The 24255-nt window shown below is 51.9% G+C and overlaps 1 protein-coding gene across 3 annotated transcripts in view; it reads left to right on the top strand.

Moving 5' to 3' along the window:
• larp4ab (La ribonucleoprotein 4Ab) overlaps window positions 1-20781 on the top strand; it is a 119882-nt gene extending 99101 nt beyond the window's left edge. For 2 of the 3 annotated variants that reach the window (XM_059956197.1, XM_059956195.1), the window contains 7 exons: window positions 9825-9928; window positions 15566-15760; window positions 16036-16084; window positions 17722-17871; window positions 18222-18349; window positions 19533-19650; window positions 19915-20781. In XM_059956197.1, coding sequence (XP_059812180.1) covers window positions 9825-9928; window positions 15566-15760; window positions 16036-16084; window positions 17722-17871; window positions 18222-18349; window positions 19533-19650; window positions 19915-20139 — 969 coding nt within the window. In that variant the 3' untranslated portion in view covers window positions 20140-20781. The remainder of the gene's footprint in view (window positions 1-9824; window positions 9929-15565; window positions 15761-16035; window positions 16085-17721; window positions 17872-18221; window positions 18350-19532; window positions 19651-19914) is intronic. The other variant, XM_059956196.1, reaches the window with a different exon arrangement.
• The last annotated feature ends 3474 nt before the right edge of the window (window positions 20782-24255 follow it).

Genomic DNA, 24255 nt, shown 5'->3' with positions numbered 1-24255 from the left:
CGTCCCATCACACACTCCCAAGGTCAGACACAGAGTCAATCTCCCTCCACACCGTCCCATCACACACTCCCGGGGTCAGACACAGAGTGAATCTCACTCCACACTATCCCATCACTCACTCCCGGGGTCAGACACAGAGTGAATCTCACTCCATACCGTCCCATCACACACTCCCGGGGTCAGACACAGAGTGAATCTCCCTCCACACTGTCCCATCACACACTCCCAGGGTCAGACGCAGAGTGAATCTCTCTCCACACCATCCCATCACACACTCCCCGGGTCAGGCTTTGCGTGAATCTCCCTCCACACTGTCCCATCACACACTCCCAGGGTCAGACACAGAGTGAAGCTCCCTCCACCCCGTCCCATCACACTCCCGGGGTCAGACACAGAGTGAATCTCCCTCCACACTATCCCATCACACACTCCCAGGGTCAGGCTTTGCGTGAATCTCCCTCCACACTGTCCCATCACACACTCCCAGGGTCAGACACAGAGTGAAGCTCCCTCCACACTGTCCCATCACACACTCCCAGGATCAGACAGAGAGTGAATCGCCATCTCCACTGTCCCAGCACACACTCCCACGGACAACACAGAGTGAATCTCCCTCCATTCCGTCCCATCACACACTCCCAAGGTCAGACACAGTGTGAATCACCCTCCACTCCGTCCCATCACACACTCCCAGTCTCAGACACAGAGTGAATCATCCTCCACTCCGTCCCATCACACTCTCCCAGGGTCAGACACAGTGAATCTCCCTCCACACTGTCCCATCACACACTCCCGGGGTGAGACACACAGTTAATCTCCCTCCACATCGTCCTATCACACATTACCAGGGTCAGACACAGAGTGAAACTCCCTCCACACCTTCCCATCACACACTCCCACTGTGAGAAAGAGAGTGAATCTCCCTCTGCACTGTCCCATCACACACTCGCAGGGTGAGACAGGGAGTGAATCTCCCTCTACACTGTCCCATCTCACCCTCCCAGGGTCAAACACAGAGTGAATCTCCCACCATACTGTCCCATCATGGACTCCCTGGATCAGACACGGAGTGAATCTCCCTCCACACTGTCCCATCACACACTCCCATGGTCAGACAGAGTGTGAATCTCCCTCTGCACTCTTCCATCACACACTCCCATGGTCAGACACGGAGTGAAACTCCCTCCAGACTGTCCCATCACACACTCGCAGGGTGAGACAGAGAGTGAATCTCCCTCTCCGCTGTCCCATCACACACTCCGATTGTCAGACCCAGAGTGAATCTCCCTCCATACTGTCCCATTATGCACTCCCTGGGTCAGACACGGAGTGAATGTCCCTCCACACTGTCCCATCCCACTCCCCTAGGGTCAGACACCCAGTGAATCTCCCTCCACATCGTCCCATCACACACTCCCAGGGTCAGACACAGAGTGAAGCTCCTTCCACACTGTCCCATCACACACTCCCTGGGTCAGACAGAGAGTGAATCTCCCTCCACACTGTCCCATCACACACTCCCAAGGTCAGACACAGTGAATCTCCCTCAACACTGTCCCATCACACACTCCCAGGGTCAGGCACAGAGTGAATCTCCGTCTATACTGTCCCATCTCACACTCCCGGGGTCACACTTTGAGTGAAGCTCCCTCTATACTGTCCCATCACTCACTCCCAGTGTCAGACAGAGTGAATCTCCCTCCACGCCGTCCCATCACACACTCCCAGGGTCAGACACTGAGTGAATCTCCCTCCACGTTGTCCCATTACACTCCTCCAGGGTCAGACACACAGTGAATCTCTCTCCACATCGTCCCATCACACATTACCAGCGTCATACTCAGAGTGAAGCTGCGTCTGCTCTGTCCCATCACACACTCCCAGGGTCAGGTTTTGCGTGAATCTCCCTCCACACTGTCCCATCACACACTCCCGGGTTCAGACTGAGAGTGAATCTCCCCCCACACTGTCCCATCACACAGTCCAGGGGTCAGACACAGAGTGAATCTCCCTCCACGCTGTCCCATTACACTCCTCCAGGGTCAGACACACAGTGCATCTCCCTCCACATCGTCCCATCACACATTACCAGGGTCATACACAGAGTGAAGCTGCGTCTGCTCTGTCCCATCACACACTCCCAGGGTCAGGTTTTGCGTGAATCTCCCTCCACACTGTCCCATCACACAGTCCCGGGATCAGACACAGAGAGTATCTCCCTCCACTCTGTCCCATCACTCACTCCCAAGGTCAGACACAGAGTGAATCACCCTCCACTCCGTCCCATCACACTCTCCCAGGGTCAGACACAGAGTGAATCTCCCTCCACACTGTCCCATCACACACTCCCAGTCTCAGACACAGAGTAAGTCTCCCTCCACACCGTCCCATTCCACACTCCCGGGGTGAGACACACAGTGAATCTCCCTCCACATCGTCCTATCACACATTACCAGGGTCAGACACAGAGTGAAACTCCCTCCACACCTTCCCATCACACACTCCCACTGTGAGAAAGAGAGTGAATCTCCCTCTGCACTCTTCCATCACACAGTCCCAGGGTCAGACACGGAGTAAATCTCCGTCCACACTGTCCCATCACACACTCCCGGGTTCAGACTGAGAGTGAATCTCCCTCTACAACGTCCCATCACACATTCCCAGAATCAGACAGAGAGTGAATCTCCCTCCACACTGTCCCATCACACACTCCCACGGTCAGACACAGAGTGAATCTCCTTCCACACTATCCCATCACAAACTCCCAGGGTCGGACATAGAGTTCATCTCCCTCCACACTGTCCCATCACACACTCCCAGGGTCAGACACAGAATGAATCTCCCACCACACCGTCCCATTCCGCACTCCCGGGGTGAGACAGAGATTGTATCTACCTCCACACCGTCCCATCACACACTCCCAGAGTCAGACACAGAGTGAAGCTCACTCTGCAGCGTCCCATCTCACACACCCAGTGTCAGAGAGAGAATGAATCTCCCTCTGCACTGTCCCATCACACACTTGCAGGGTGAGACAGGGAGTGAATCTCCCTTTGCACTCTTCCATCACACACTCCCAGTGTCAGACACGGAGTGAATGTCCCTCCACACTGTCCCATCCCACTCCCCCAGGGTCAGACACTGAGTGAAACTCCCTCCAGACTGTCCCATCACACACTCCCATGGTCAGACACAGAGTGAATCTCCCTCCATACTGTCCCATTGTGCATTCCCTGGGTCAGACACGGAGTGAATGTCCCTCCACACTGTCCCATCACACACTCCCAGGGTCAGGCACAGAGTGAATCTCCGTCTATACTGTCCCATCTCACACTCGCAGTGTCAGACACAGAGTGAATCTCCCTCTATACTGTCCCACCTCACACCCCCAGTGTCAGACACAGTGAATCTCCCTCCACACTGTCCCATCACACACTCCCGGGGTCAGACACAGAGTGAATTTCCTTCCACACTATCCCATTGAACACTCCGGGGGTCACACTTTGCGTGAAGGTCCCTCTATACTGTCCCATCACTGTGTCAGACACAGAGTGAATCTCCCTCCGCGCCGTCCCATCACACACTCCCAGGGTCAGACACACAGTGAATCTCCCTCCACATCGTCCCATCACACATTACCAGGGTCATACACAGAGTGAAGCTGCGTCTGCTCTGACCCATCACACACTCCCAGGGTAAGGTTTTGCGTGAATCTCCCTCCACACTGTCCCATCACACAGTCCCAGGGTCAGACAGAGAGTGAATCTCCCTCCACCCCGTCCCATCACGCTCTCCCTGGATTCGACACGGAGTGAATCTCCCTCCACACTGTCCCATCACACACTCCCAGGGTCAGACACAGAGTGAAGCTCTCTCCACACTGTCCCATCACACACTCCCTGGGTCAGACAGAGAGTGAATCTCCCTCCACCCCGTCCCATCACGCTCTCCCTGGATTCGACACGGAGTGAATCTCCCTCCACACTGTCCCATCACACACTCCCAGTGTCAGACACAGAGTGAAGCTCCCTCCACACTGTCCCATCACACACTCCCTGGGTCAGACAGAGAGTGAATCTCCCTCCACCCCGTCCCATCACACCCTCCCAGGGTCAAACACAGAGTGAATCTCCCACAAAACTGTCCCATCACGGACTCCCTGGATCAGACACAGAGTGAATCTCCCTCCACACTGTCCCATCACACACTCCCAAGGTCAGACACAGATTGAATCTCCCTCCACGCCATCCCATCACGCACTCCCAGGGTCAGACACGGAGTGAATGTCCCTCCACACTGTCCCATCCCACTCCCCCAGGGTCAGACACACAGGGAATCTCAGTCCACATCGTCCCATCATACATTACCAAGGTCAGACACTGAGTGAAACTCCCTCCAGACTGTCCCATCACACACTCGCAGGGTGAGACAGAGAGTGAATCTCCCTCTCCGCTGTCCCATCACACACTCCCATTGTCAGACCCAGAGTGAATCTCCCTCCGTACTGTCCCATTATGCACTCCCTGGGTCAGACACGGAGTGAATGTCCCTCCACACTGTCCCATCCCACTCCCCTAGGGTCAGACACACAGTGAATCTCCCTCAACACCATCCCATTCCACACTCCCGGGGTCAGAGAGAGTGAATCTCCCTCCACACCGTCCCATCACACACTCCCAGGGTCAGACACAGAGTGAATCTCCCTCTACACTGTCCCATCGCTCACTCTCGGGATCAGGCTTTGCGTGAATCTCCCTCCAGACTGTCCCATCACACACTCCCAGGGTCAGACACAGAGTGAAGCTCCCTCCACACTGTCCCAGCACACACTCCCACGGACAACACAGAGTGAATCTCCCTCCTTTCCGTCCCATCACACTCTCCCAGGGTCAGACACACAGTGATTCTCCCTCCACATCGTCCTATCACACACTCCCAAGGTCAGACACAGAGTGAATCACCCTCCACTCCATCCCATCACACACTCCCAGTCTCAGACACAGAGTAAATCTCCCTCCATACCGTCCCATTCCACACTCCCGGGGTGAGACACACAGTGAATCTCCCTCCACACCTTCCCATCACACACTCCCACTGTGAGAAAGAGTGTGAATCTCCCTCTGCACTGTCCCATCACACACTCCCAGGGTCAGGCTTTGCGTGAATCTCCCTCCACACTGTCCCATCACACACTCCCAGGGTCAGACACAGAGTGAAGCTCCCTCCACGCTGTCCCATCACACTCTCCCTGGGTCAGACAGAGAGTGAATCTCCCTCCACCCCGTCCCATCACACCCTCCCAGGGTCAAACACAGAGTGAATCTCCCACCATACTGTCCCATCACGGACTCCCTGGATCAGACACGGAGTGAATCTCCCTCCACACTGTCCCATCCCACTCCCCCAGGGTCAGACACACAGTGAATCTCCCTCCACATCGTCCCATCATACATTACCAAGGACAGACACTGAGTGAAACTCCCTCCAGACTGTCCCATCACACACTCCCAGGATCAGACACAAATTTAATCTCTCTCTGCACTGTCCCATCACACTCCCATGGTCAGACAGAGACTGAATCGCCATCTCCACTGTCCCAGCACACACTCCCACGGACAACACAGAGTGAATCTCCCTCCTTTCCGTCCCATCACACTCTCCCAGGGTCAGACACACAGTGATTCTCCCTCCACATCGTCCTATCACACACTCCCAAGGTCAGACACAGAGTGAATCACCCTCCACTCCATCCCATCACACACTCCCAGTCTCAGACACAGAGTAAATCTCCCTCCATACCGTCCCATTCCACACTCCCGGGGTGAGACACACAGTGAATCTCCCTCCACACCTTCCCATCACACACTCCCACTGTGAGAAAGAGTGTGAATCTCCCTCTGCACTGTCCCATCACACACTCCCAGGGTCAGACACAGAGTGAAGCTCCCTCCACGCTGTCCCATCACACTCTCCCTGGGTCAGACAGAGAGTGAATCTCCCTCCACCCCGTCCCATCACACCCTCCCAGGGTCAAACACAGAGTGAATCTCCCACCATACTGTCCCATCACGGACTCCCTGGATCAGACACGGAGTGAATCTCCCTCCACACTGTCCCATCACACACTCCCAAGGTCAGACACACAGTGAATCTCCCTCCAAATCATCCTATCACACATTACCTGGGTCAGACACAGAGTGAAGCTGCATCCGCACTGTCCCATGACACACTCCCAGGGTGAGACAGAGAGTGAATCTCCCTCTGCACTCTTCCATCACACACTCCCAGGGTCAGACACGGAGTGAATGTCCCTCCACACTGTCCCATCCCACTCCCCCAGGGTCAGACACACAGTGAATCTCCCTCCACATCGTCCCATCATACATTACCAAGGACAGACACTGAGTGAAACTCCCTCCAGACTGTCCCATCACACACTCGCAGGGTGAGACAGAGAGTGAATCTCCCTCTCCGCTGTCCCATCACACCCTCCCAGGGTCAGACACAGAGTGAAGCTCCCTCCACACTGTCCCATCACACACTCTCAAGGTCAGACACAGTGAATCTCCCTCAACACTGTCCCATCACACACTCCCAGGGTCAGGCACAGAGTGAATCTCCCTCCACGCCGTTCCATCACACACTCCCAGGGTCAGACACAGAGTGAATCTCACTCCACACTGTCCCATCACACACTCCCAGTGTCAGACACAGAGTGAATCTCCCTCCACGCCGTCCCATCACACACTCCCAGGGTCAGACACAGAGTGAATCTCACTCCACACTGTCCCATCACACACTCCCAGTGTCAGACACAGAGTGAATCTCCCTCCACGCCGTCCCATCACACACTCCCAGGGTCAGACACAGAGTGAATCTCCCTCCACGCCGTCCCATTACACTCCTCCAGGGTCAGACACACAGTGAATCTCCCTCCACATCGTCCCATCACACATTACCAGCGTCATACTCAGAGTGAAGCTGCGTCTGCTCTGTCCCATCACACACTCCCAGGGTCAGGTTTTGCGTGAACCTCCCTCCACACTGTCCCATCACACACTCCCATGGTCAGACACAGAGTGAATCACCCTCCACTCCGTCCCATCACACTCTCCCAGTGTCAGACACAGTGAATCTCCCTCCACACTGTCCCATCACACACTCCCAGGGTCAGGTTTTGCGTGAATCTCCCTCCACACTGTCCCATCACTCAGTCCCGGGGTCAGACACAGAGAGTATCTCCCTCCACTCTGTCCCATCACACACTCCCATGGTCAGACACAGAGTGAATCACCCTCCACTCCGTCCCATCACACTCTCCCAGTGTCAGACACAGTGAATCTCCCTCCACACTGTCCCATCACACACTCCCGGGGTCAGACACACAGTGAATCTCCCTCCACATCGTCCCATCACACATTACCAGGGTCATACACAGAGTGAAGCTGCGTCTGCTCTGACCCATCACACACTCCCAGGGTCAGGTTTTGCGTGAATCTCCCTCCACACTGTCCCATCACACAGTCCCGGGGTCAGACACAGAGTGAATCCTCCTCCACTCTATTCCATCACACACTCCCAGGGTCAGGCTTTGCGTGAATCTCCCTCCACACTGTCCCATCACACACTCCCAGGGTCAGACACAGAGTGAAGCTCCCTCCACACTGTCCCATCACACACTCCCTGGGTCAGACAGAGAGTGAATCTCCCTCCACCCCGTCCCCTCACACCCTCCCAGGGTCAAACACAGAGTGAATCTCCCACCATACTGTCCCATCACGGACTCCCTGGATCAGACACAGAGTGAAGCTCCCTCCACACTGTCCCATCACACACTCCCGGGGTCATACACAGAGTGAAGCTGCGTCCGCACTGTCCCATCACACACTCCCAGGGTGAGACAGAGAGTGAATCTTCCTCTCCATTCTCCCATCACACACTCCCAGCGGCAGACACAGATTGAATCTCCCTCCACGCCATCCCATCACACACTACCAAGGTCAGACAGAGTGTGAATCTCCCTCTGCACTCTTCCATCACACACTCCCAGGGTCAGACACGGAGTGAATGTCCCTCCACACTGTCCCATCCCACTCCCCCAGGGTCAGACACACAGGGAATCTCCCTCCACATCGTCCCATCATACATTACCAAGGTCAGACACTGAGTGAAACTCCCTCCAGACTGTCCCATCACACACTCGCAGGGTGAGACAGAGAGTGAATCTCCCTCTCCGCTGTCCCATCACACACTCCCATTGTCAGACCCAGAGTGAATCTCCCTCAACACCATCCCATTCCACACTCCCGGGGTCAGAGAGAGTGAATCTCCCTCCACACCGTCCCATCACACACTCCCAGGGTCAGACACAGAGTGAATCTCCCTCTACACTGTCCCATCGCTCACTCCCGGGATCATTCCTTGCGTGAATCTCCCTCCAGACTGTCCCATCACACACTCCCAGGGTCAGACACAAATTTAATCTCCCTCTGCACTGTCCCATCACACTCCCATGGTCAGACAGAGACTGAATCGCCATCTCCACTGTCCCAGCACACACTCCCACGGACAACACAGAGTGAATCTCCCTCCTTTCCGTCCCATCACACTCTCCCAGGGTCAGACACACAGTGATTCTTCCTCCACATCGTCCTATCACACACTCCCAAGGTCAGACACAGAGTGAATCACCCTCCACTCCGTCGCATCACACACTCCCAGTCTCAGACACAGAGTAAATCTCCCTCCACACCTTCCCATCACACACTCCCACTGTGAGAAAGAGAGTGAATCTCCTTCTGCACTGTCCCATCACACACTCGCAGGGTGAGACAGGGAGTGAATCTCCCTCTACACTGTCCCATCACACACTCCCAGGGTCAGGCTTTGTGTGAAGCTCCCTCCACACTGTCCCATCACACACTCCCTGGGTCATACAGAGAGTGAATCTCCCTCCACACCGTCCAATCACACACTCCCAGGGTCAGACACACAGTGAATTTCCCTCCACACTTTCCCATCACACACTCCCACTATGAGACAGAGTGAATCTCCCTTTACACTGTCCCATCACACCCTCCCAGGGTCAAACACATAGTGAATCTCCCTCCATACTGTCCCATCACGGACTCCCTGGATCAGACACGGAGTTAATGTCCCTCTCCACTCTCCCATCACACACTCCCAGCGGCAGACACAGATTGAATCTCCCTCCACGCCATCCCATCACACACTACCAAGGTCAGACAGTGTGTGAATCTCCCTCTGCACTCTTCCATCACACACTCCCAGGGTCAGACACAGAGTGAATTTCCCTCCACACCGTCCCATCACACACTCCCAGGGTTAGACACAGAGTGAATCTCCCTCCACCCCGTCCCATCACACACTCCCAGCATCAGACACGGAGTGAATCTCCCTCCACACCGTCCCATCACACACTCCCAGGGTCAGACACAGAGTGAATCTCCCTCCACACCGTCCCATCACACTCCCCCAGGGTCAGACACAGAGGGAATCTCCCTCCACACTGTCCCCTCACACACTCCCGGGGTCAGAGACAGAGTGAATCTCCCTCCACACGGTCCCATCACCCACTTCCAGAGTCAGACACAGAGTGAAGCTCACCCCACACCGTCTCATAACGTACTCCCAGAGTCATACTTTGCCTGAAGCTCCCTCTACACTGTCCCATCACTCACTCCCAGGGTCAGACACAGTGTGAATCTGCCTCCACACTGTCCCATCACACATTCCCAGCGTCCCCTTGCTTTTACCTGTCTTACCAGTACGTTTGTTGCTAATGTTCTCTTTCCGCTGAACAGGCTCCCCTTCCCAACAGCTGTTTTGTGAACGGATTCTCCTCGGCCAAAGGATACAAGTCCTCCAACGCAACTGTGGGTCACGTTCGGCCCTACCACACAAACCGGTGAGGACTGCTTGTGTGACAGGTGGGGGAGTTGACTGCACACTTTCACCCTGGTCCCTGTCCACACCCCTTCTCTGAGGAGCCCATTGATGATCAGTACCGCGCTGGGAGGGCCAAGGGGATCTGCAGACTGAGCAGTGGAGTCTTCCTTCCTCTCCCCCACCACCCCTCCCCCTGAATTCTGCTTTCGCCGCCCCATTTCCTGTGACCCCCTCCCTCTCCCTGTTTTCCCTCCATTTCTTACCACTCTCCACCCCTCTACAGCTCTGTTCTGGGATTTCCCCACCCAATGACCCACAAGATTATGAGATCTGAGGGCTACTTCGGAATTTCTCTCTCCTTCTCTCTCTTCCTCCCCCCCCCCCCCAAATTAAAACAAAACATCCCAATGTTCCTCTGTGGCCTGTATGGACCGCAGACTCGGAAGACTGGTTAATCAACATGTTGGTGAATGGATTACAGGAGTCTGGATGGACCGGGGAGATGCTGTGCGAAGATTCTATATTAAGTGCCGTGCATAGAGCATAGCACATCAGTAAAGACCCTTCAACCCACAGTGTTTTGTGAACCTTATAATCTACTCTATGGTTGATCTAACCCTTCCCTCTTGTGTACCCCTTTATTTTTCTGTCACCCATGTACCTATCTAAATGTCTCTTCACTGCCCCTGAAGGTATCTGCCTCAACCACCACCTCTGGCAGGGTATTCTACGCATACACCATTTTCTGTTTAACTTATCACTGACATCCCCTACGCTTTCCTCTACTCATCTTAAAAATATGCCCCCTGGTGTTAGCCCGTTTCACCCTGGAAAGTGTGCAGAGGAGATTTACGAGGATGTTACCAGGACTTGAGGGTCTAAGTTATGGAAAGAGGTTGAGACTTGAGAACTGATGAATGAAAGTGAGATGATTTTTAGATGCATAAAGCCATGAGGGACATGGATTTCTGCACAGTCTTTTCGCTGGGGTTGGTGAATCAAGAACTGGAGGGACAGGTCTAAGGTGAGAGGGGAGAGATTGAATAGGAACCCTAGTGGCAACTTCTTCACCCAAAGGGTGGTCTCTATATGGAATGAGCAGCCAGAGGAAGTGATTAAGCCAGGTACACTAACATTTAGAAGGCACTTGGACAGGTACATGGATGAAGAAGGTTATGGTGAGCTGTCATCTGGAACCACAGCTGTTCTTTAGATATGGGGATTCCCAGAATGCTGTGAGGGAGGGAGTTCTGGCATTCTGACCCCGTGATGGTGAAGGAATGATTAATATATTTCGACGTCAGGCTTGGAGAGCATCTTCCAGGTGGTGGTGTTCCCAGTGATTTTGCTGCCACTAATAGAGGTGGTAAGATTGAAAGGTACTGTCTGAGTCTCGTTGACTTGCTGTCGTGTGTTATGTCGATGGTCCAAACAGCTGATTCTGTGTGTGTTCAGATTTATGGATGTGGTACTGATCGAGCCAGTTATTGTGTTGAGTTTTTGAGGCCATCTAGGATCCAGGCAAGTGTTGATGAACAGAGCAACTTCGGGTTTCAAAGGTAGGACACACTGTGAAGGGTGGGGGGTGTCGAGGGACAGAAGGTCCACTGTGTACAAAGGTAGGACACACACCATGAAAGATGGGTAATGTCAAGGAACAGAGGGACGTGGGTGTGCAAGTCCAGATGTCCCTGAAGGTGGCAGCATAGACAAGCTGGTGAGGACAGTGTATACATTCAGGCTTGTGTGAGCTGTGATTCCAGTGGAACACTTCAAAGTGTTTGTGTGTCTATCTCCTTACTACCCTGACACACTTTTGCTTCATGATTATGTCAACATGATAGTGTAGTCAAATTATACCTCAGAATGGTTTCAACTCTTAACTTTCTTGTTTACCTTTTCTTAACCACCTACACTAATCCCACTTGTCCTCATTTAGAACCATAGAACATTACAGTACAGAAACAGGTCTCTTGGCCATTGTTGACTGTGCCAAACCATTTTTCTGCCTAGTTCTGCTGACCTGCACCTGGACCATATCCCTCCATACACCTCTCATCCACGTACCTGTCCCAAGTTTTTCTTAAATGTTAAAAGTGAGACCGCATTTACCACTTCATCTGGCAGCTCATTCCACACTCCCAACACTCTCTGTGTGAAGAAGCCCCCCCCCCCCCCCATGTTCCCTTTAAACTTTTCCCCTTCACCCTTAACCCATGTCCTCTGGTTTTTTTCTCCCCTAGCCTCAGTGGAAAAAGCCTGCTTGCATTCACTCTATCTATACCCATCTATCCTTCCTGTAATTTGGTGACCAAAACTGCACACAATACTGCAAACTGTGCCTCACTAATGCCTTATACAATCTCGCCATAACATTACAACTCTTATACTCAATACTTTGATTTATAAAGGCCAATGTACCAAAAGCTCTCTTTACTACCCTATCTACCTGTGACGCCACTTTTAGGGAATTTGTATCTGTTTTCCTAGATCCCTCTGTTCTACTGCACTCCTCAGTGCCCTACCATTTACCTTGTATGTTCTACCTTGGTTTGTCCTTCCAAAGTGCAATACATCACACTTGTCTGTACTAAACTCCAGCTGATTCAGATTTCAGTCCATATTCCCAGCTGGTCCATACTTGGATGATACTCTTATCTGGCTTATCTATCTGCAGAGGTTTAAAAAGGCAGCATTGTTCTGATGCCAGCATTCCCTGGGTGCTAGTGAACCCAGGGAATCTCCTTTGCACTTTCTCCAGTGGTGCCATGTCCTTGCTGAAGTACAGGGACCAGAACTGCACACAGTATTCCCGATGAAACCTTACCAGTCTGTCTGATCCCCTATGCTTGCCTGTGGTCCTTATCTCCCTGTACCTTGGTGTTCTGTCTGAATGCTTTTTGATCTTTACTTTGAATGTTGACTTCACAACTTGTGTACTCCCCCTTGACAAATAGTGTGCTATTTGCCCCTTTCACTACCCTATCAACTTGTGTTGGACTTGTACCCCAAGATATCTCTGTATATCAATGCTCCTCAAGGTCCTGCCATTAATTGTACACTTTGCCCTTACGTTTGACTTCCTCAAAAATAGGAGCTGGTAGAAGATGGTGGGGATCTGTGATGGATATTGCATTCTTGAGGCAGTGCCTCCTGTAGATACTTCTGATGGTGGGGAAGGATGTGCCTGTGATGTATTGGGCTGAGTACACAACTCTCTGCAGCTTCTTACATTCTGCGCATTTGAATTGCCATACCAGACTATGAACAGCTCCCATCGGGCAGGAGGTACAGAAGCCTGAAGTCCCACCAGGTTCAGGAACAGCTTCTTCCCTTCAACCATTCGGTTCCTGAACCAACCGGCACAACCCTAATCATTTCCTCCGTACAGAAACACCGTGACCACTCTGTACTACAATAGAGGTTGTGCTTTTTGTTCTAATTGCTCTTTCTTATAAATATTGTGTCTTAATTTGTTTTCTGTGTGAACGTTGTGTCTGAAGCTATGTGTCTGTGATGCTGCTGCAAGCAAGTTTTTCATTATAACAGTAAATGCCACTTTGCAACTGGTCAGGATACTTCTGATAAGTTTCTGAGTGTTCTGTGACAAGCCAGAAACTCCTAACCTCCTGAGTCAATGATTAGAGTTGCAGAACATAGAATAGTATAGCACATTACAGACCCTTTGTCCCATGATGTTGTGCTTACCTTTCAACCTACTCCACGATCAATCTAATGCTTCCCTTCCACATAGCCCTCCATCTTTCTTACATCCTTGTGCCTATCTAAGAGTCTCTTAAATGTCCCAAAACTATGCCACCCTGGCTGAATGTTCCATGCACTTACCACTCTCTGTATATTTTTTAAAAAAAACTTTCCTCTGACATCCTCCTATACTTTCCCCCAATTACCTTAAAATTATGTCCCCTTGTATTAGCCATTTCTGCCCTGGGAATAATTCTCTGGCTGTCCACGTTATGCCTCTGATCAACATGTCACCTCTCATCTTCCTTTGCTCCAAAGAGAAAAGCCCTAACTCACTCGGCCTATCTTCATAACAGACAGACAGACAGACATACTTTATTGATCTCGAGGGAAATTGGGTTTCATTACAGTCACACCAACCAAGAATAGGTAGAAATATAGCAATATAAAACCATAAATAATTAAATAATAATAAGTTAATCATGCCAAGTGGAAATTAGTCCAGGACCAGAGCCTATTGGCTCAGGGTGTCTGACACTCCAAGGGAGGAGTTGTAAAGTTTGATGGCCACAGGCAGGAATGACCTCCTATGACACTCAGTGTTGCATCTCGGTGGAATGAGTCTCTGGCTGAACGTACTCCTGTGCCTAACCAGTACATTATGGAGTGGATGGGAGACATTGTCCAAGATGGCATGCAACTTGGACAGCATCCTCTTTTCAGGCACCACTGTCAGAGAGTCCAGTTCCACACCCACAACATCACTGGCCTTACGAATGAGTTTGTTGATTCTGTTCTAAAATTCACCATATTCTTCAATTCAGCCAGCACCCTGGTAAATCTGTGTAATCTCTCTAAAGCTTCCACATCCTTCCTATCATGAGATGACCAGAACTGAACTCAAATACAAAAAAAAAAGTGTGGTCTAACCAAGATTTTATAGAGCTGTAACATTACCTCAGCTCTTAAGCTCAGGTAATCAAGGTAATCAAGGCCAAAACTCCACACATAGCACCCGATCTTGCACAAGTTGATTCAAGAACTGCTTTCCTTGTCATTGCATCTATGGTCTGTGTGCAGGACAGGTCAGTCATTACAGGAAGGATGTGAAGACTTGGAGAGGGTGCTGAAGAGGATCACGAGCATGTTACCTGAATTAGAGAGTCTGAGCTACAAGGAGAGGTTGGATGAACTTGGGTTGTTTTCTCTGGAGTGAAGGAGGCTGAGGGGGAGATACAGGTTTATAAGATTGAGAGGCACAGATAGAGTAGAGAGCCGGTATCTTTCTCTCTCAGGTTTGAAATATCTGGTACCAGCGGACATGCATTTAAGGTGAGAGGGAGTAAATTCTACAGAGAGTGGTGGGTGTCTGGGTTGTGCTGCCAGAAATGGTGGCGGAGGCAGATACGGAAGAGGCAGTCAGAAACAGATTTATTATCACTGGCATATGTCATAAAATTTGTTGCTTTGGCAGACAAAATAAGCATAAAAATAAATCGTGCAATGAGAAAGCAAATTAATGAGCTAGTGTTTGTTGGTCCATGACCAGTTCCGAAATCAGATAGTGGAGGGGTGGAAGTTATTCCTAAATCCAGTGTTTGTCTTCAGACTCCTGTCCCTCCTCCCTGAAGGTAGTAATGAGAAAATGACATATCCCGGATGGTGAGAATTCTTGGTGATGGGTGATGCCTGCTTGAGGCTCTGCCTCTTGCTGATGTTCTCAATATTCAGGGCCGAAGGCGTATTGCTCTGCTGTATTATTCACTGTTTGATGTTACTTCCTACTTACCCCCACCCGCCACTCCAGTGTAGACTTAAAGCAAATCCGTAGAGTGTAAAGCAATGGATGATGAGTGAATGGTGAAACTAGGGGCAAGGGTGTGGGTTGGGAGAGGACGTAGTGTTCTCATTGAAAGTAGGCCCTAAACCCTGACTAAGTTCCTCTGTTCAGCAGGTTCCAAGGGAAGTTCAGTGTGCGGAGTGGGCACCTGGAGGGGTTGAGAGGCTACTCTATAGCAGAGGAAGAGGTGAGCGGACTCTCCCCTCAGGTCTGTGCCAAAGAAGATGATGAAGTGGCAGACTACGAGCAGAAGGATTCACTCCCTCAGGGAATGACTCACAGTGTGGAATCAGGTATCAGAGAAAGGTGAGAATACTGGAATCAGCAGTCATCTACATCTATTCAACACCCAGGGAATGAATGCTGTATCTGAACCTTGGAGTGCGTGATAGGACAGCGTGGAGAAAGCGTCACATTGTGTCTGACCCTGAGAGTGTGAGGTGGAACGGTGTGGAGGGAGCTGCAGTCTGTGTCTGACCCCGGGGATGTTTCATAGGACTTGTGAGGTGGGGATGTTGTAAACTGTATCTGTACTTCATCTGGGGGAAGCTCACTACTAATAATTGTGTGTCCTACCCCAGGCGAGGTGCGTACCGTGGTCGAAAAAGAAGGGAAGAGGACAGAATGCAGGTGAGTAAAATTGCAACTGCCAGCACCATACCCCGCTGTTAGACAGTGACAAGACCCGTCCCCACCGGTACCGTACCCCGGTGTTACACACTGACAGACCCGTCCCCACCGGTACCGTACCCCGGTGTTACACACTGACAGACCCGTCCCCACCGGTACCGTACCCCGGTGTTACACAGTGACAGACCCGTCCCCACCGGTACCGTACCCCGGTGTTACACAGTGACAGACCCGTCCCCACCGGTACCGTACCCCGGTGTTACACAGTGACAGACCCGTCCACACCGGTACCGTACCCCGGTGTTACACAGTGACAGACCCGTCCACACCGGTACCGTACCCCGGTGTTACACAGTGACAGACCCGTCCCCACCGGTACCGTACCCCGGTGTTACACAGTGACAGACCCGTCCCCACCGGTACCGTACCCCGGTGTTACACAGTGACAGACCCGTCCCCACCGGTACAGTACCCCGGTGTTACACAGTGACAGACCCGTCCCCACCGGTACCGTACCCCGGTGTTACACAGTGACAGACCCGTCCCCACCGGTACCGTACCCCGGTGTTACACAGTGACAGACCCGTCCACACCGGTACCGTACCCCGGTGTTACACAGTGACAGACCCGTCCCCACCGGTACCGTACCCCGGTGTTACACAGTGACAGACCCGTCCCCACCGGTACCGTACCCCGGTGTTACACAGTGACAGACCCGTCCCCACCGGTACCGTACCCCGGTGTTACACAGTGACAGACCCGTCCCCACCGGTACCGTACCCCGGTGTTACACAGTGACAGACCCGTCCCCACCGGTACCGTACCCCGGTGTTACACAGTGACAGACCCGTCCCCACCGGTACCGTACCCCGGTGTTACACAGTGACAGACCCGTCCCCACCGGTACCGTACCCCTGTGTTACACAGTGACAGACCCGTCCCCACAGGTACCGTACCCCGGTGTTCCACAGTGACAGACCCGTCCCCACCGGTACCGTACCCCGGTGTTCCACAGTGACAGACCCGTCCCCACCGGTACCGTACCCCGGTGTTACACACTGACAGACCCGTCCCCACCGGTACCGAACCCCGGTGTTACACAGTGACAGACCCGTCCCCACCGGTACCGTACCCCGGTGTTACACACTGACAGACCCGTCCCCACCGGTACCGAACCCCGGTGTTACACAGTGACAGACCCGTCCCCACCGGTACCGTACCCCGGTGTTACACAGTGACAGACCCGTCCCCACCGGTACCGTACCCCGGTGTTACAGACTGACAGACCCGTCCCCACCGGTACCGTACCCCGGTGTTACAGACTGACAGACCCGTCCCCACCGGTACCGTACCCCGGTGTTACAGACTGACAGACCCGTCCCCACCGGTACCGTACCCCGGTGTTACACAGTGACAAGACCCGTCCCCACCGGTACTGTACCCCGGTGTTACACAGTGACAGACCCGTCCCCACCGGTACCGTACCCCGGTGTTATACAGCGACAGACCCGTCCCTATCAGTACCGTACCCCAGTGTTACACAGTGACAGACCCATCCCCACCGGTACCGTACCCCAGTGTTACACAGTGACAGACCCTGTCATGAAGTGTTCCTGATTAGTGACTTCCTTCCACAGAAGACCCTGTCGACAGAAAATCCAGCGCAGAAGGTTGACCTGGAGCTGTCTAACTTCCCCCCACTCCCGGGGTCTGTCCATACCTCACAGGCTGAGCCACACCTACAGAACAGGATGGCTGATGTTGTTAAAGGCCTGAGTATGCACAAGGTAGGGTCTGAAGCTACGTCTGTAGGTGTGTCTGTCTGTCTCTGGGTTGTCATTAATGGGTAGTATTCTGTATGAATAAGCCCTTCATTCTCTTGTCACTCCTAAGTTCCATCAGAGCCCCTTTGACCTGAGGGGCAACTTTTCACCCAGCAAGTGGTTTGTATATGGAACAAGCTGCTAGAAGTGGTTGAGGCAGATTGGACTGTTCCATGGATAGAAAAGATCCAGAGGGATATGTGTCAAATACAAGCAGAAGAAACTCTGTAGATCAGCACCTTGATCAGCATGAATGAGTTGGGCCAAAGGGCTATTTCCATGTTGCATGACTTGCTATGTTCCTCTTTGTCCAGGATCGGTGTAAGGACTCACTAGTTAGTCCACCAGGGTCAGTCACAAATCCAGCACACGTTGAAACGATGCCTCAGCCAGTGGAGTCTTCCACCTACGATCCAATGGCACAACCAGAAACAGTGGACAGGTATGGAGCAGGTGCACTCTGGGGAACAAGACATAATCTGGAACGACAGCTGAGACCACTCTTCCCTGTCCTTGGGTCAGACCCACACTGGGAGCACCGTGCATAGTTCCCGTCTCCCTATCCCTGGGTCAGACCCACACCGGGAGCACCGTACACAGTTCCCATCTCCCTATCCCTGGGTCAGACCCACACCGGGAGCACTGTGCACAGTTCCTGTCTCCCTATACCTGGGTCAGACCCACACTGGGAGCTCCGTGCATAGTTCCTGTCTCCCTATCCCTGGGTCAGACCCACACCAGGAGCACCGTACACAGTTCCCGTCTCCCCGTCCCTGGGTCAGACCCACACCGGGAGCACTGTGCATAGTTCCCGTCTCCCTATCCTTGAGTCAGACCCACACCGTGTCTGGGACAGAGGGGTGACCTAGGGACTGAGGGTAAATGTGCAGCCTATTTACAAATTTTAGGAATGAAGAACTAGAGGGCATAGGTTTATGGTTAGAGGAAGGAGATTTAAAGGGAACCTGAGGGGTAACATTTTTCACCCAGAGGGTGGTGGGTGCATGGAATGAGCTGCCAATGGAAGTGGTTAGGTCAGGGGCATTAACAGTATTTATAAGACACTTGGACAGGTACATGGTTAGAAAAGATTTAGAGGGCCCATCACGAGCAATTGGAACTGGCCTGCAAAGGAATAATGTTCAGCGTCAATCATTTGGGATGAGGACCTGTCTGCTGTGTGACTATTGATCACCCAGCATCAACCACCTGGCAGTCAACCCTCCCCCCCAGAAGACCCAGCGCACCATCCTTGCTGCTGTTGCATTAAGTCAGAGGATGATGATCCAGTGTGAATCTCGAGGTCTGTCCCGCATCACTGAGTGAGGGGCAGTGTTGGCGGGTTGGTCGGTGAAGAGGAGGGAATGATTCAATGTTTGGGAGAAGAGTGGAGGAAATCTGGGTGTATGAAAGCTGATATTTAAATCTTTTTTTTTCCACCCATATACTTCCCTTCCCTGCTGCTCTCTCCTTGCCTCCTCGCTCCTACCCACTCTCCTCTCCTTCTGCTCTCTCCCTCTGCCCCTCCCCTTTTGCTCACTTTCTCCCTCTTGCTTCCCGTCTATTTCTTTTTCCTGCTCCCCACCCCACTCCTGCACATCATTTCCCTTGCACTCCTCTCCCAGGTTGCTGACAGTGGATCTCCCCGCTGCAGAGGTGGGTCCTGCTCCCCCTCAGACTCCCCATGCCCTGTCACTGTCCGTCAGCTCCACATCTGCTTTGCCCAGTGTCGCGCCTCCACCTGTGAGTACTGGGCTGTGTTTGTGTTCTTCTGGGTTGCTGTGGTGGGTGGAGAGGGCAAGGTGGGGGGTTGTTGAGGGAGATGCTGGAGTAGAGTGTGAGGGGGTGTTTTGGAGGGAGTAGGGTGCTGAGGGTGGGAGGGTCTAGGCTGGGGTAGATGAGAGAGGGGAGGAGGATGGGAGGGGAAATTGTCAAGGGCTGTGGAGGCTGTTTGGAGGTACATCACCCAATCTGACCTCTCCACTCTCCCCTCTTCACCCCCACCAGGAACCCCGGAAGTTGAGCTACGCTGAGGTCTGTCAGAAGCTGCCCCAGCCCCAGGCACTGAGGGAGGGGCACGAGGGGGTAGGGGAACGTTCTGAGGGGACGGCCTCCACACTGGCAGTGGGAGCGACGCTGGGCTGTCGCCCGCTGGACGGGCGGACAAAGGGGAGGGGAGTGGGGAGGAGGGGCTCTCTTTCCCGGGGCCCACTCGCCTCTCCCAGAAACTGAGCCAGAGGGAAGGGTTGGGGTGGAGGGTGAGTCAAGCCTGAGAACCAAAAACCCACCTGACATCTTTGTCCTCTTCCTCCCCCCCCCCCCCCCCCCCAACTGCACCCCTCCTGTTCCCAACTCAGAGGATGAGGTGGGAAGATACACAGATCTAATGGGGGGGGGATTGGGGTGCTTTGAACAATGGCGAAGGTGGATTATATTTGGAAGGGAGGGGTTTGTGTATGTGCACTTCTGTGATGGGATCAGGGTGGGAGGGGCATGTTGGATCAGACTATGCTCTTTACCACCTTGTGCTCCAGGAATAGTAAACGCCCACCTTCCTGCCCTTCCTCCTTGCCCTTGGACACCCTCTCCACACCCCCACTCACTCCCATTGAAAACCCTCCTCCCTCCTCCTGTTCAACACTCCCCCTGCCCATTGAACACCCTATCCCCCATGCTTAACAGTCTCCCCATTGACAAACCACTCCCCTTTAAACCACTATACCTTCTCTCTCTTCCCTTATCCCTCCCCCATCTCTTCCCTTTACCCCACCTGCCCTTTCCCATCCCGCTAATTCCCCACTCTTCCAGATAGCTCTGGGACCGCCTGGTGCATGGGGGGGAGTGATGTCTGCAATAAACTGGTCTGCACCCACACTCACTGTCTCTGCCTCCATTTCTTATTCTGCGCTGTGCACCAGCTTTGTTCTAGCCCAGTGCCTCAGGCCAGTCACACTGCAGTTGGCCATGATCCAGACAGATGGTGGATTATAGAGAACACAAGAGATTCTGCAGATGCTGGAAATTGGTGCAAAACACAATGATGGAAAAACTCGGGTCAGGCTGCATGTGTGGAGGGGAATGAACAGTCAACCTTTCAGGCTGAAAGCCTTCATCAGGTGTAAAACAGTGGCTGTGTTCTCCTCCATAGATACTGCCAGATTTGCTGAGTTCCTCCAGCATCTTGTGTCTGTTACAGAAAACATAGAACAGTGCAGCATAGGAACAGGCTCTTCGGCTCATAGTATCTGCGCTGACCACAGATGATGATTTGTGCTAATCTGTGGTGATGTTGCTACCTTTCCTTGCTGATTGTGGTCAGAAAGTCAAGGATCCAGTTGCAGAAGGAGGCATAACTGCCAGGGTAGCAAAATGTGACAGATGAACTGTGGAGAGCATTCTAATTGTTTGCATCACCATCTGTTATGGAGGGGCCACGAGACAGGATCAGAAAAAGCTGCAGCAAGTTGTAAACTTAAACTGCTCCATCATGGGCCCCAGCCTTCCCAGTATCTAGAACGTCTTCAAAATGTAATGCCACAAAAAGGCTGTCATAAAGGACCCCACCACCCAGGACATGTTGACGTTTTGGGCCGAGACCCTTCATCAGGACTAACTGAAAGAAAAGATGGTAAGAGATTTGAAAGTGGGAGGGGGAGGGGAGATCCAAAATGATAGGAGAAGACCGGAGGAGGAGGGGTGAAGCTAAGAGCTGGAAAGTTGATTGGGAAAAGGGACATGTCTGGAGAAGGGAAAGGGTAATGGGATGGGAGGCCCAGGGAGAAAGAAAGGGGGAGGGGAGCACCAGAGGAAGATGGAGAACAGGCAAGGAGTGATTGTGAGAGGGGACAGAGAGGAAAAAAGGGGAATAATAAATAAGAGATGGAGTAAGGAGGGGCATTAACAGAAGTTAGAGAAGTCAATGTTCATGCCATCAGGTTGGAGGCTACCCAGGTGGAATATAAGGTGTTGTTCCTCCAACCCGAGTGTTGCTACATCTTGACAGTAGAGGAGGCCATGGATTGACATATCAGAATGGGAATGGGATGTGGAATTAAAATGTGTGGCCACTGGGAGATCCTGCTTTCTCTCGTGGACAGAGCATAGGTGTTCAGTGAAATGGTCTCCCAGTCTGCGTCGGGTCTCACCAATATATAGAAGGCCGCACCGGATGCAGTATACCACACCAGCCGACACACAGGCGAAGTGTCACCTCACCTGGAAGGACTGAATGGTGGTGAGGGAGGAAGTGTAAGGGCAGGTGTAGCACTTATTCTGCTTACAAGGATAAGTGCCGGGAGGGAGATCGGTGGGAAGGGATGGGGGGGACGGGACGAGTGGACTAGTGAGCGATCCCTGCAGAAGGTGGGGGGGGGGGGAGGGAAAGATGTGCTTGGTGGTGGGATCCTGTTGGAGGTGGCGGAAGTTATGGAGAATTATATGTTGGAGCCAGAGGGTGGTGGGAGGGATGGGGTGAGAGCAGATGTGGGAGAGGTGCATTTGAGAGCAGAGTTGATGGTGGAGGAAGGGAAGCTCCTATCTTTAAACAAAAGAGGAAGACATCTCCTTCGTCCTGGAATGAAAAGCCTCATCTTGAGAGCAGATGTGGCGGAGACGGAGGAATTGTGAGAAGGGGATAGCCTTTTTGCAAGAGACAGGGTGGGAAGAGGAATAGTCCAGGTAGCTGTGAGAGTCTGTAGGCTTATAGTAGATATCAGTAGATAAGGTGTCTCCAGAGACAGACAGACAGATCAAGAAAGGGGAGGGAGGTGTCAGAAATGGACCAGGTAAAGTTGAAGGCAAAGTTAATGAAGTCAATGAGCTCAGCATGCGTGCAGGAAGCAGTATCCTAGTAAACTACTTCTGCACCCTCTCCAAAGCCTCAATGTCCTTTCTATAGTGGGGTGATGAGAACTGTATGCAATAAAGTTGCAACATAACCTGACTTTTGAACTCATTGCCTTACCTAACAAAAGCAAGCATTCCATAAGCCTTCTTAACCACCTTATTGACCTGTGCAGCCACTTTCAAGGAGCGATGAACTTGGATCCCATGAATTCTCTGTTCAACAACAGTTAAGGAGCTTCCATTTGCCTTATGAAGGGGCAACACCTCACATTTACAGTGCTTATAAAAAGTATTCAGCCCCCCCCCCCCAAAAACATTGGATTTAATTTGGCTTTTTTTTAACACTGATCAACAGAAAGAGACTTTCATGTCAAAAGTGAAAACACTTATCCCTTTGAAGTGATCTAAATTAATTACAAATATAAAACACAAAATAATTGATTGCTAAGTATTCACCCCCTTTAATATGACACACTAAATCATCACTGGAGCAGCCACTTGGTTTTTAAAGTCACATAATTAGTTAAATGGAGATCAAACACGAGGAAATCTGCAGATGCTGGAAATTCAAGCAACACACACAAAATGCTGGTGTATCTATGAAAAGTACTGTTGACATTTTGGGCTGAGACCCTTTGTCAGGACTAATGGTGAATGGAGATCACCTGTTTGCAGTACAGGTGTTTTGATTGATTGTAGTAAAAATACACCTGTATCTGGAAGGTCCAATTGCTGGTGAGTCAGTATCCTGGTACAAACTACACCATGAAGACAAAAGATCATTCCAAGCAACTTCGTGAAAAGGTTATTGAAAAGCACAACTCAGGAGGTGGATGCAAGAAAATCTCCAGGTCACTGAATATCCCTTGGAGTACAGTTAAGTCAATCATCAAGAAATGGAAAGAATATGGCAGAGCTGTAAATCTGCCTAGAGCAGACTGTCCTCAAAAACTGAGTGACTGTGCAAGAAAGGGATTAGTGAAGGAGGCCACCAAAAGACCTATGACAACTCTGGAGGCGTTACAACCTTCTGTGGCTGCCCGGGTACATCATCAGTTGCAGCTGTATGGAAGAGTGGCAAAGAGAAAGCCACTGTTGAAAAAAACATGAAATTTCGGCTAGAGTTTGTCAGAAGGCACGTGAGAGACTCTGAAGTCAGCTGGATGAAGGTTCCATGGTCTGATGAAACCAGAAGTGAGCGGTTTGGCCATCAGACTAAATGCTGAGTCTGGCATAAGCCAAACAGCACATCAGCAAAAACACACCATCCCTACCGTGAAGCATGGTGGTGGCTGCATCGTGCTGTGGGGATGCTTCACTGCAGCAGGCCCTGGAAGGCTTGTGAAGGTAGAGGGTAAAATTAATGCAGCAAAATACAGGGAAATCCTGGAGGAAAACCTGATGCAGTCTTCAAGAGAACTGTGGCTTGGGAGAAGATATGGTTTCCAGCAAGACTGACATGCGACGAATGCAAGCAAATTGCTCAACATGGACCAATTTGGC

This window comes from Hypanus sabinus, chromosome X1 (assembly GCF_030144855.1).
Source record: "Hypanus sabinus isolate sHypSab1 chromosome X1, sHypSab1.hap1, whole genome shotgun sequence".
Lineage (NCBI taxonomy): Eukaryota > Metazoa > Chordata > Chondrichthyes > Myliobatiformes > Dasyatidae > Hypanus > Hypanus sabinus.
The sequence above is the reverse complement of the archived record's forward strand: the minus strand, read 5'-3'. Positions and strand labels throughout refer to the sequence as shown.